This window comes from Macrobrachium nipponense, chromosome 10 (genome assembly GCF_015104395.2).
Source record: "Macrobrachium nipponense isolate FS-2020 chromosome 10, ASM1510439v2, whole genome shotgun sequence".
Lineage (NCBI taxonomy): Eukaryota > Metazoa > Arthropoda > Malacostraca > Decapoda > Palaemonidae > Macrobrachium > Macrobrachium nipponense.
Window position 1 is genome coordinate 72332572 of NC_087204.1, and position 14785 is coordinate 72347356.

The 14785-nt window shown below is 35.9% G+C and overlaps 1 protein-coding gene across 11 annotated transcripts in view; it reads right to left on the reverse strand.

Annotated features, from left to right (window-relative positions):
* Positions 1–14785, reverse strand: part of LOC135223687 (glycerol-3-phosphate dehydrogenase [NAD(+)], cytoplasmic-like) — a 232933-nt gene that overhangs the window by 34868 nt on the left and 183280 nt on the right. For 3 of the 11 annotated variants that reach the window (XR_010316563.1, XM_064262387.1, XM_064262381.1), the window contains exons 9-10: positions 14247–14342; positions 8200–8311 (exon numbers count right to left, since the gene is read on the reverse strand). Coding sequence is in view for 6 of the 11 variants with exons in the window: in XM_064262387.1 (XP_064118457.1) it covers positions 8239–8311; positions 14247–14342 (169 nt within the window). In the remaining 5 variants the exon portion in view is untranslated. Of the gene's footprint in view, positions 1–7253; positions 7306–8199; positions 8312–14246; positions 14343–14785 lie in introns of all 11 variants that reach the window. The other 8 variants (XR_010316565.1, XM_064262385.1, XR_010316564.1 and 5 more) reach the window with 5 other exon arrangements.

Consider the following 14785-nt stretch of genomic DNA (forward strand, 5'->3'; position numbering starts at 1 on the left):
GCTGACCAATAGGAGAGTAGATCTTACGGCAGTGACTAGCATCAGGAACCAATGGAAGAGCAGGAGGATGGTGGCGAGGCTACTGAGTTGGCAGCGTGGGAGTTTTTACATTTTTCTCGGCGGCCCAGGCGAATCTCAGACTTTACAGTACATACACCCTTTCGCAACCTGAATTATTTTCCTAACACAGAAGCAAAAAAATCTTTGTCTTTGCCTTCGTAACCTGGATTTTTCGTACATAGGGACTTTCGTATGTAGGGGTATGATTGTTGTGTAGAATCATTATAAACAAATTTTTTAACTAAACTAAAATATAACAGTACGTATACTAAACAATTCATGAAAATTATAACTGTAGCCCTTACATACACGTATGTATCTAGGTATTTGCAGTATCCAAATTCATTAAAAAAAATAATGGTAACATATGAGCATGAGAAATTATAAAATTAAAATAAAGAAATATAACTGAGCTACAAATACATTTTACAACCAAATAAGATAAAAATAGTTTTCTGACAAGTAATTACTTTATAAACTTACTTATTTTAATTGATTAAAGAGATATACAGTATAGTAAATACTAACTACACTCAAGAATGTTCCAGCCACTTAAGGTTCCAAAGAAAAACAAAGGTCAAGAAGTAATCTCCCTGTATGATTTTAACTGTAAACAATACTAAAAGTCATGACATCACCACAATACTGAGAAAAGAAAAATTTTCCATCAATCTATGAACAAACTGTTAATAATACGGCTACATTTACTATACTCTATGTACTTTTAATCAATACCTTTCTACCATTTTCCAAAAGAAAACAATAACAGACAACATTTATTGCCTCCTCCATCATATCGTCTAAAAGATCTAGAAACCCAGCATTAACGACCTGCTGTGTTGTAAGTCTATTACAAGTACTGTATTGCTTAAACTATGTATGCCCTTATGAACTATCCCTTGTGAATTACCTGGTTATATCCTTCTAAGTTGAGGAAATATTACACTATCCTTGCTTTTAATATTTATCTCTTCCTTTTGGTCTCTTACTACAGTGGTTAACCTTCCAACATCCTAGTTTACTATGCTCAAATTTTCACCCCTAATTCAAGAACAGATCCTTTAAACAAACCCTATGAGTTTACAAAAGTGACACAGTGATGTTGTATAAAAGACTGTACTTTAAGCCCTATAATGTTGTATAAATATAGTACAGAACTGTACTTTCAGCCCTATAACATGCATAAACTTTGCTGCTAGTGTCCTGCTCATGTCCTGCTCAAGTTAATCTGTACTGTCTACAGTTGTTAGGTAGCTAAACTATCATTTTTACTCAATACATTACCAGTGAAGCATTTCTTGTAAGCATATGGGTTTGATATACCCAGCATCTTTAGACAAACCTAAAATACTGCAACAGCAGCAATGGGCTAGGGCTATCTTTGTTGGTTCTGTCTCTCCCAGTCCTTTGAACAAAAACCTTCAGCCTTTTAATAACTCACCAATTCCAATATGGTACCTGACATACTTTATCATTCATATTAAGTAACATCATCATCATCATTCTTTACAATACGTATGTTTAACTGTCAATTTCATGTTTTTCTTCATCCTGACTATTCTTTAAAACTAAGAGTTTCAGTACTCCATCTCCCATGCATGCAGGCTGAATAAATAGCAAATATACAGAATAAACATGAATATCAGACTTGTTTCCAGTGGAAGTCTTACATTCAAATCTTATTACTTCACTCGTATGACCTCTTCACTCATGAGTTTTGCAACCACAATAAACAGCAGATTTAATTCCTTAATATTAGTCCTTCAGATCAAAGGTCGACTCTGGATGAACATTTACCATTTTGGATAATAAGCTCAACCACCACTGCTAATGGAAGATGTAGCAGGTCAAATGCAGCCACTGATTCAAAAGAGGTGGGCCATATTCAAGCCAAGTCTGTGACAAGATGAATGATTCTCTGAATTTTAACTACTATTCTGTAGACTGATGATGATTGTTTATCATTCCTCCCTAGATAGCAGGTATAATTATAAATGGGCAAGCTAAAAATCATAAAAAAAATTATCCATGATACTTAGAAATATAGCCCTTTATGAAAACATGCTTACAATGTATTCATCAAATACAGAGAGAAGTATGTATTGGAAATAAATATTATCACCTGAGAATCACAATGAATTTACTGTTACGTACATATTTCATGAATTCATTATATGACATATGGCTTTTGTCTCTTGCACTTTTATATTGTTAGATTCTGGATTTGGGATGCCTCGATAAGCAAGACATTACTCATGAATACGTAGTATAAGTTAAGATCTACTTAATACAAACACTTAACCTCCAAAATGTGTTAACTAAGTTATTCAATTCTTGACCTAGAAACTGTTGTTTTAACGTCTTATCTTTAGCTCGTCTCCTAAGTTACAAATGTTATACTTTTAAACTATAATAGGCCACATTTAAGAACGTTAAAACTAGGCTAAAAATTATTAAATTCCTTTTCAGTAAACTTCATCATTGATCAAACAAATTTTCTACATTCTCAGAATAAAAATGCATTCAACCAGAATACTAAATTCAAAAAAACAAAATGCAGCTCTAAAACATTAAATATTTGCAAACATAAAATACTATTCAAAACCTAAATGAAACAATTGGTTTTCTATAAAAACTGAATAAAAAAGAAATTATGAAGCAAGCCAAGCACATTCCACTATAGTACAGCTAACATTCAGAATAAAAGGAAGAGAGAACAACATATCCTAAGACATTACATATACAACTAAACTGTAGCATACCAATGATGATTTTCTCTTACGTCATCCCTTTACCTCATTAATCAGAGGATTCCATCGATGTTTAAAGCAGTTGGGGGCCTATTAATAAGAAAGAGAATATCAATACATAAATATGGACTTTGCCATAATAAAAATCACAGTACAGCAGTCTGAAGGAAATAGTATACCTGTGTAAAGAGTAGAGTAGTGTAAAACTGCAGAAGAGTTGCTCACACCATGCTGAATATGTCTTTGATATGCTTAACAGTAGATCAAAGATATTTTTCAGCAGGGATACACCCTAACCTAGTCTTCCCTTCTCCTAACTTTAACCGAAGGTGTTGTTCCCTGACTTGTCTGGGGGTCTATTCCCCCACGAGACATCATGCATAGAGAACATGTGCGCAACTATTCAACAGTATTACTGTCTCTGTATGTAACTATATGACAAAAAAAATAATATCATGTAATGAGTCTTGTTTACAACATGGCTTCCAGCAAAGAGAGCAAGGATGGAGCACTTGTATATAAAAAAATTGTTCTTTTCAAGAAATCTCTAATTGTAAAATATGAAAATTGCAAAAGTTTCAGAATTTGGGATGTTTGTTTTTTCATTGCTTTTGCACTTGTAGGGAATGAAATGGTTCAAGGTTTAAGATATAAAATATGAAATGGTTTAAGGGTTAGGCAATAAATAGTCATAATACATTTGAATCTACTCAGAAATCATCAAAGGCTGTGTCAAATTATTAATTCGAATAAACAACCACAAGCTGACCGCAGTTGAAATTCCAGGCAGCAAATTTCAAAAACTGTCCAACCAAGAAGATCAAGTATGAAGCACCTGACTGATACAACGGTATCAGGAAAAAAAAAAACCTGAGGCTTAAGTCATCATAAATACAAAATGTACCATTGCAACTTGAAATTAAAACTGCTTAAGACTGTTTGGAAAATTAAAACTATACACCTGATGCTAGACTATTCTTCTGAATATGTATCCCAGACCACCTTTCGCTTTACAGATCCTCTGTGACAAATCTCCCAGTACCTGTGTTAAGAGTTTCCAGTCAAGAATGAAGTGAAATATAAGACTTAGTCAGAGTACCGTATCATGCAAAAAAATATCCCACATACATTACAACACATCAGTATTGCATCAATTAAAGACCAACTACCAAATATGACCAGTTATTTATGGTATAATAAGTACCGTAAGTAACAGTATAACTGTAACATACAGCAATAGTATGTACTACAGTCAGGCAACTCTGAATGAACACAACCTCAAGACTGAACAAACCAAAACTACTACAGTTACTGGGAACACTGATTTTTTTCATTAATATGGTCAAGTCTTCAAAGGAGCTGGTACACAGTCTCACGAAATTCTCAATAGTCTGCTAAGTCTGTTATTATTAATATTACATATTTAGAAGGTGAACCCTATTCATATGAAACAAGCCCACAGGGGCCATTGACTTGAAATTCAAGCTTCCAAAGAATATGGTACTTATTAGAAAGAGGAGGAGGTAAAGGGAAATACGTAAAAATTAGACTAAAAGGTTGTGGAACATAATCAAAGCTTTCACTGGTGTTGAGAATACCTAAACATGTAAAAGGTTGTGGAACATAATCAAAGCTTTCTCTGGTGCTGAGAACACCTAGACAAGAGAAGTATCCCTAGCTTGCCAAAATATTGTACATACGTATAAGGAAAACAAAAGAGAACAATGAAACAATGAAGGTGCTAACAAACTAATTTCTTAATTTTTAAACTAAAATTTCCTGGAAATATGAAAGATGGAAGAAGTTCCAATTTGGTGATAAACTGTATAAATTAATATACAATATGTTGATTAAATAGTAAAATAAAAAAAAATCTAAAATAATTTAAAGCCTAACATATGAGGTTTGCTAAAGGAGATACGTATTGGCACCTCTGTGTGTCACCTGTCATCAAGATTAGAATAAGTATGGAAATACTTTAAAAAGTAAAAAGAGAATCATACCATGTAAGCGAACACAATTATATAAAAATCTTCCATCATGACTCATTTACAGTCCTCTTCAAAGCATAATTCAAAATACAGACTGTGGACATTTTATTCTGTAGAAGCTTCCTAGACAATACTAATGGCCTTTTTGTCTCATTTCATAGGAATGTGTGAACAAGAGAAAATGGGCAATGATACCAATAACATGAAATATGACCTGAGTGAATAAGCAACTATTGTATACATACTATATAAATTATCAGAGTGAAGAACTTCTTTATAGTACTTTACATTGGAAGAGGATTATACTATACTACTCTTATTTGCTATCTTGTTAAGGGCAATTTTCTACAAGAATAACAGCCTTCCAAGATAAAATTACCATTGGAGGCAACTTGAATTGTAAGTCAGCATCCACGAAAACAAACAGCTAATAAGAAAACAACTTTTTCCACTTATTACCACGAAAATAAACAAAAAGCTTATAAGAACACAACTCTTTCACTATCTCAAAAACTGACACACCCCCTCCATTATAGATGTACGATTAGCATTACAGGAGTCACTGGGGAAAGTAAAAATGCTACTTATACTATGCTATGAACAAGTTCTAGTGGCTGGTATACTAGAAATTTTATCCAAAAACACAAAAGGTCAAAAGATGTATAGACATTTAGATTTCAAAACTCCAACAAACTTAGGGTGATCTGTTTAAGTAATGTACATATAGGAATTTTCTTTCAGACATAGAAGGGCATTCCATTTAATAATAACTTCTTTTCTAAGTAGTGTAATATATAATCATTGTATTTAGTCATTATAAAACTCAAGGAAACCTTCAAAACAGGTGAACTTCAGCACAATTTGATTAGAAGGAGAGGATGCTGTCTTGATAATAAGACAGTTACAGAAAAAGAGGTTGAAAGGTAATCAGAAGTTCTACTGTGCATTTATTTATGTAGTACATACCTAGACAAAGTATCAGACAGAATAACTTGAGAGACAGTGTTCTGGCATTTATGAAAGAGGGAAATTCCAGTAAATTTGGATAGGTTGGGTGAAATGATATTACGTATTCAGTATGAAAGAACAAAGATAGCCTGTGAAAAAAGAAACAAAGTTAAGACTTGGTCGCATCAAGGACTGGCACTTAGTCAATTTCTGTTTGTATTGGTTATGAATGTACTGAGGGAAGGAATTAGGAGTGAAAGTCTAAGGGAAATGTTATATGAAGAAGATCTGGTGAATTACTGCAGACTGAAAAGAATTGCAAAGATATGGTGAATTACTGGAGATTGAAGAAGAATTGCAAAGAAGGGTAAGAAAGTGGCAAGAAGCTCTTGACCGAGTACATAGGGTATCATCAAGCAGGGAGGGGACAAGTTATTTATACAAGAGAGAAGAGACCTAGACTTAAAACAGGTAGAGAATCTTAGTAACCCTGTGCTTCGGATCTATTTAAAGCCAAGTGAGAGAATATGAAGCTGAGGCTGAACAGAAGAGAGCAGAAAATACAATTTAGGCCAAAGGACAAGCACTAGGACCTATGACGTCATTCAGTGCTCAAACGGAAACTGACAGTGAAAAGGTTTGAAAGTTGTGACTGGGGGGAGAACCTTGCAGCTGCACTATGAAACATTTGTTACAAGAGGATGGAAAGTAAGATGGAAGAAAGAGAATGTAAATGGAGGTACAGTAAAAGGAATGAAAAAGGTTGTAGTTAGGTTAGGGGCTAAAGGAATACTGCAAAAAAATCTTAAGTAATGCCTACAGTGCACCAGATGAGGTGCACTAACAGCACTAGCCCCACTAACCCCGTACAGAGGAAGCCGAGGTTGAAAGCAGGATAAAAGCAGCTCTGGGGCAATGAGGGAGATGGCTGGAGTAGTGCATGATAAAAGAATGCCAGTAAACTACAGTATAAAGAGCTACTGTACAATAATTATACCTGTGATGATGCAGGATTAAGAAACACTGGCATTAAGAAGGGGAGAACAGAAGCTGGAGCAAACAGAGATGAGGATGCTGCTGTGAACTTGAGGATCTTGCTGCATGAGAGGCTAGAAAATGAAGAAATTAGGAGTGTGGGGATGGTAAAGACTATACTACTACATACTATGAAGAGAGGCTCAAGACCGAGACGGTTTGGGCATGTGGTAAGGATGAGTGAAGATGGTGTGAAGAGAGCATGAATGACACCTGTTAAGGGTAGAGGGTCAAGAGGAAGGCACAGGATTAGAGTGTAAGATACAGGGAGGGAGGATCTGGAGATGAGGATGTAGCAGGCAAAGATACTTAGGATAGATAGATAAAGATGCATCAAGGCAACCGACCCCTTTGCTGGCGACAGCAGAGGGAATGAAGAAGAAAAGAAGTCTAAAATTAATAACATTTTATGACAACACACAGTAAGTGAATTCTCTATTTCAGAACCACACACTTAAAGGTTATTTACCTGTACTTACAAACAGAAAAGCAAATAACATCCGTCTTCTCAAACAGGCTTTCTGGAAATAATCATAGGCAAAAAAATAAGATGAAAATGTATGCAATCATGTTTATGTTTTAGTCTTTGATACAGCTGACTGGCTGAATGCCATCTTTGTATCTAAACCATTTACATTTCCATCTTGCAATCACTATTTCTAACATAATAGAAGAATCTTGAACACAGCATAGTAGTTGCCACCAAGAATACAGAAACAGCTTTTATCAGATCTTTAATCTCCCAGTATCCAAGATACGTATATTCTTTAAATTAAGGCACGATCATGGACAAAAACAAAAACCAAAAGACTCCTAGCAATGGCATTCTATAGCTATCAGTAACAATCCAGAAATTTGCCACTAGGAATTAAATAAAGGCAAGTAAAAATAACAAAATATCAACTTGTGAAATAAGTACTTCCTTTACATAATAGCCACATGATGATACTGTAGTGTAATTTGAAAACAATATACAATACTGTAAATAACTAGGCTTCTTATGATCTAAAGACAAAAGTGATGAGTAAATTCCTTTAATCTTCAGTTTACTTCCTGATCTTAACTGAACTGATTCAATCTCGTCAACTAAACCTAAGGGTAAATTTTATATGTAGTTCTTCTATTCTAAATTCCATACCAACCCTTTCATTAATTCTTTTTTGGTAAGTAATAATCAAATCTCTCAGGTGACATAACTACAATTTGACATACAGGGACTAAGGTTTCCTGTGGTACTAATGGATTTAAATGACAGAATAGTATGAGGTGTTTGTGACTGACTTGCCTTTTGGGTAGTAATTGCTGAACTTCACAAACTGACCTTTCCTTCAATACTTTTCAAACTTTACTACTGAGTTCACTGGTATAGTGATATAGTGAGTTGGGGTCGTACAGTACATGGGGAAACAACGTACACGTGCTCCTGACAAAAAACTATCGGCTGTATTGTGACGTCACTCCATTTGAGGAAGAAGAAGAGCATCAACAACAACTCCGTCATTTGCTTTCGCTGATCCCGCCACATCTCTGTTTACCAGGTAAGAAAATCACATTTTTGCATGTTCATTGTAATTTAATTTGGTTCTAATAGTGTGCCATGACCACGAATATGGTTGTGATTCATTTGATAGTAGGTTTACAGTAATGGTGAAAAATAGCTATACTTTAGACTTAGAGTGAAATAAAGATCAGCCTTTCAAAATTTTTGCCATGAAGTGGCATAAACAAGGCGTGAAGAAAAATCAAGCATGGCCTGGGAAAAACCATACGGCCAAATTTTTGAAGTGCCAGTGAAACTTAAATACGTACTTGGAATAACAAGTTGAAAAGTGATTGCACATGTGAAATAAGATAAAGATAAAAGCACATGTGAAATGGTAAACAAGTTAATGTGTTTTTAGAAGGGTAAAGTTCTGGGTTATTTTCATCAGTGCTTTTATGTGCTACCAGTGTTAATATGACATCTAAGAGTGCAACAACCAACTCAAAGACAAATTTGTATGGTTGTTTGAATAAATTATATAAGCTAGCCTAATTTTACAAAATAAAAAAACAAATTGTAGTTGGGAGAACACCAAAAGGATGAAGGGTAAGACATACAGTGTTTACCCCGTTCATTTTTAATTTTCTCCTAATTTTTCAATTATTTGGCAAAACCTAATGGCAATTACTCTCTTCCAGAATCCACCAACACTCTTCCATCATGCCAAGGAAATTTGTGCACACCAGTAAGAAAAAGCTGATGAGGCATTTGCAGGCGGGGCATAGGTATCGGTAGCAGCCACCGCCACAGAACCTTGCGGTAGAAGTTTCTGACTCCTTCTACTGTTGGAGAGGAGCTACCAACTTTGGCCCAGGACTTGGAGGTATCTCCAACTCCACCACCCCCAAGCAGAGGAAGTGCACCTGCAATGTCAGCTCAACCCTTAGTGATCCTTCCTGCAGCACCCCAAGACCTTCAACCTCTTCCAGCAGTGGTGACATCTGAGGTCACCCCAGAAAATGTCCGCCCTTACCCTAAGGCTCCTCCTCGTCCTTATGGCAAGGGACGAAAAAGGGTCTGTGCCTGCATTCTCACCGAGAATGAAGAAGTCATCTCTGATCTGCGGACCAAAGATGAAAAGAAGAAGTAGGCAGAGGAAAAGATAATGATGAGAGTAGGGAAGAAAGGCAAACTGAGAAGGCAGGCTGTCCCTAAACTCCTAGACGGTGATGAGGAGGATGACCCTGCAGTGCACTCATGCTCGTGATTCCCTCTGAAAAATTCCAGTGAGCTGGAAGGGGACATGAAAGCAGATGGGCCTTATACCCTTTGCAGTGAAGGAACCCAGGAGGTGGGAGGACGTCATATCACCTACTTTTGCAGACTAAGATAATAGACAAAGAATTTCCCTTTTTCATAGAGCATATTGAACTAAAGTAAATTACATTTAGGCTATCTTTAGTCTATCTCCCCCCAAAAAAATTATTTTTCTGTATAAATTTTGAGGCCAATAGGCTACTATTTTCACTTATTTCTTTTCCAGGTTGGGGACTTTGTGGTGATTGAGCTTGAGCTTGAAGAGGGGAGGAACAGTGGGGCACCTGTTCATTATGTTTGTAAGATGAAGAACACTAAGTAAGGGAAATATGAGGTGTTCTTCCTCCACATGAAGCCTTTGTTTCCCAAGGACACAGTCTCGTTCCCTGCAGTTGAAGATTTTGAAAATGTGTAGGCTGTGCAGTGTAAGTGTCCTGACCACTGTGAATGGCTGCACCCAGAGGCAGGAAACCCTAATAAAGGTCTCCCCTCCACTGAACTCCTTCAATATGCAGTAGGGTAGGCTGTAAATACGTAATCTGTACAAAGAATGTATATATTTTATTATCTATTTTTGTACAATAAATATGAATTTGTATTAGATTCCTTTCATTTCACCCATTAATAAGTTAAACACTTTCATTTAAAGTAATCTTGGCCATTTAAAACTCCTTCACACCATTAGCAAACAATTACAGGAAGGTTAAAAAATCTTTGTATGGTGTTCCCCTATACCCTGTACGGTGTTACCCAACTATGGGAAAACTCTGCATGAAGTGAAAATTTCTTTTCAAAATCTAAAAATTGTATTTGCCATTATTTCTAACAATTCACATGGATACCATAAATGGCCCATTTATATTAGTTTATTTTGGACATACACTTTACTCAATCTGGGTGAAACCTGATTTTTGCCAAATAATTTTCCACTAATGGTACAGTATTATCCCACCTCACCCTAATATTCAATTCCATAAGTCCCACTCTTTTACTACCATATGTTAGCAAATCACTTCCTCCTTATCTTATGGTCAAATGCTGGTGCCCATTTATATATCAATTTTAATCCAACCATTCTTAATTTAACTGTTATTGCAGCATGGCACTGCTGTGTATATAACCATGTTTCTTTAGCTCAGCTTGGGTAACTGGCTATGCATACTTTTCTGATGGATTATAGTGGACCCACCACTATAAAAATGCTAAGAACTGCCTATTTTGTTGGTTCAAACTCAAGAAAAATCCACTAAAAATGCTTCTTGTACCTGGCTTATTTTATAGTTTTATCACAAAAAGTTAATTTAATCATGAAATCACATGAAAATACAGTAATCTGTGGATATTTCTCATAGAAAAATACAGTGAATACACAAATTTCCCAGGAATAATGGGTAGATATGGTCCATAGAGAAATCCACAAATATGAGAGTGAGTGAATCTCGAGAATGCAAATACTACGGGGATTCCACTGTACACTTTATATCCCTTGAATTTCAAGTCAGCAATGACTATCTGCCTTGGCTTTATGACTAGCCTGTTTTTAACTTGCTTTAATGTCTTGTCTTGGCCCCTTGAACTAGAGTTTCCTCTGCTTTGGCTCTGTTTGTTATTCCATCCTCATGATAGTTTTTTCCTGGCTGCTGGGCCGTTACCCACAAAACTTATGAAGCGTTTCTTCACCAAAACCAAGGAAACATGTAACTTTCCCTTAACATATGTTCTTGTGCCATTTGTAAATATTTTAGTCTCTCCCCTTTGCTTCAGTACTTTTCTTTCCTCTATCTGGACCCCTCTGATCAAGAACCTTTCCATGTGTTAAACTCTCTTTGAAAGTTCACTTTTCTTTCCTCTATCTGGACTCCTCTGATCAAAAACCTTTCCATGTGTTAAACTCTCTTTGAAAGTTCACTTTTCTTTCCTCTATCTGGACTCCTCTGATCAAAAACCTTTCCATGTGTTAAACTCTCTTTGAAAGTTCATCTCCCAAGCAACTCTATGGATAATGCAAGTCTTGGGCCATACTAATCCAGGAGGGTTCTACTCATAGCTAGGGAAGGGAATTATCTTTCAAACATATCATTCTCTTTCTCTCCTCTCTTTGACATCCTTAGGCTACCTGCTTAAATTTCCTATAAAATATATAGCGTTCAGGCCAAAGACCAAGTGCTGGGACCTATGAGGTCATTCAGCACTGAAATAGAAATTGACAGTAAAAAGGTTTGAAAGGTGTAACAGGAGGAAAACCTCACAGTTGCACTACGAATCAATTGTTAGGAGGAGGTGGAAAGTAAGACTGAAGAAAGTGAATACGAACATAGGTACGGTAAAAAGAATGAAAGGGGTGCAGGGAGGGGCCGAAGGGACACTGCAAAGAACCTCCAAGTAATGCCTATAGTGCATCACATGAGGTGCACTGACAGCACTACCCCTCTACGGGGTTAGAATCCCTATGTACCCAGTTTCCAGTTTCCTTCCATTTTAAGTATAACATTTCCCATGACAGCTTTGGATCTACATACACCTCTTGGAAAGTATTTGTTCATAAAGTGACCTTTGGAGAATTCCTAAGAATGTGCACTGCCATTACCGTAGTCACTCATCTTTCCCTACTAATTACCCACAATATCCCACTAACCTTTGTGGCAACATGTTACAGTACATGCATACCCATACTACAGGCCAAATCTATACAAGAAAATTCACCCTATAAATCTAATCATCACCACCTCCAATGCTCTTGTGTTACAGTAAAGTACTTGGAAAGATGAGCAATGAGTACAAAATGAAGCATGCCAAAAAAGAAAAAGAATGGTAGCAATCTTCTAAACTAAATATATGTTCTACAATTTTACATTATGTTTTTCATTTACTGAGTTAGATATTAAATACATATCCACTCTCTTCTTGGCTGTTGTGCCTGCATTCCCATCTGGTCCAACTCTTAATCTCTATGTTCTTTCAACATAACTTTCAAGGGAAGTCTACTAGTCTTCATCCTGTGACTTCTATATCACTACTAAATTTCTTTTCTTCGCAACTCACCAAGCCCAAACCATCTCAATCTGTGATGTCTCAATTAATTTCCCAGTTCGGGACAATACATTTTAAAGTTACCTCCCTATTTGTTATATGATTCTCCCAGTGTACTGCAGCTATGCATTTCAACATTTTATAAACACACCTCTTCAAAATTTGTATAATCTTATTTTCCTTGCAAGGACTACCCATGTCTCTCCTGCACATAGAACTACAGTATGGTAAATGCATTACAGATGCACCATCAATGTTAAAAGTAATTTATTAGTAATGGGATAATCTTATTTACCAGTAGAGTAGGCTAGCAATCTCCTTCCATTTCATCTAGGTTGCTGCCATCTTTTCTTACTATCCCCTCCATACCAGCTTCACAATTCATTATGTTGCCAAGGTAACAGAAATGATAACCTTGTTCAAAGCCTGACCTCCACAGCATGGTCCTCCCTCTCTTTTTTTCAATAAGTTCTTGAACATCTCATAGATCATAAATTCCTTATTCCATGTAAATTTTACAATTCTGAGCATCTATGATAACAGCTATTATATTTGCTACAAAGCACTTCATTTACCCAACATCCCTCCCAAAGTATCCATATGAATACTTCCTTGACTGGACTTGCCGGTGACCATACATTACTTGGTTTTACGTACACACTCTTATTCTAATTCTCCTTCATTAATCTCTTTCATTTTTTATACATTTTTTAAGATCCCATTGATTCCGCAATTAACACCACACCACTTGTATATGGCAACTTCCAGAGGCCTCTATTCTTCCACACCTTTGTAGCTTCATCCATTAACAAATAAGAATTCAGTGCTCATAACAGTTTCCATAATTGAAAAATAGAGAAAAATTTGTCCTGCCAGTAATCTTATATTTAGAATAAGATTATGCAATATTCACTAACTATGACTTCATTAACTTTTGAATCCTGAATATTTATGAAGGTACACTGAATTAGGGACCAACAGTAGACCAACCAAAATCAAGAATGGCTATGCTTTATGCATGCTATTAAGATGAAAAACAACTAAAGCATGAGATCAAGTAGTTACAATGATCATTAACATAAGCTATGGGGCCTGTGGCATAAAAGGAAATGATAATCATATCCCAGTTAAACAATCTACATGAGATTACTCAAGGTGTCTATGCCTTGCATATAGTAGAATCAATGAACAAACAGAATCCTACATACATGAGACTTGCATCAGTGACAACCAAGAGGAGTTTTGCTCATACAGAGTACGTATAATAAAATAGCTTGTCAAAGGCTCATTTTCATTACATTAAAAGTTTTTAATGTAATTGTGGCAATTTTAATATTTAATGTGCTAACATGAACTTTCAGTTCATGTGATAAGGCATTCCTAAGGACTTCAAAAGAAAAAGCAACTTATCAGTTTGATACCAGAGATACCACAAAGAACAGCAGAACGAAATACCCAGCACATAAGCAAAACATTACCATTCACTTTGCCAAACTCCATCAATGTAAACCTAGGCAAAATGCAAACATGAGACATAAACACACAAAAAACATAAAACATAACCAAATTTCAACATTTCTAACAAATACATAGCTACGCTTCTGGTGGAAGAAACCTGAATATAATACTCACATATGTTCAGGATGGTTTCGAATACAGTCTATCATTCCAGGAGTGGAGGAAATTTCACCCAGGCAGACACGGTGTATGGATGTGAAAAGTGGGAACCTGGAAAGTAATGATGATATTGTTTTGTGCTTTTTATGCTGAAAAACTGTCGTCCTTAACTTACCTTAATATGAAAGCCAAATATAATTTTGCATGATAGATGTATGTCACAAATTTTCCTCGCATAATAATTTCATCTCAGTATGTTTTCAATCCAGTACATGAACATTCATCCATAATACCGATGACTCTGTCAATAAAAAGGAAGTGCAGGCAGTCCCTGGTTATTGGCAGGGGTTCTGTTCTCAGCAGGATGCTAATAAGCAAAAATTGCCATTAAGTGAAACTTGGTGATTTATGGCACTTATGGCTCTGATATCCGGTACCAATAACCAGTGAATGGCGCCTCCTTTAAGTATGTTACGGAGCCGATAACCAGAACTCGGCGCATTATGAAGCCTTAAATTGCCAATTTTATGGTGCTAGACAAGCACCATAAAACC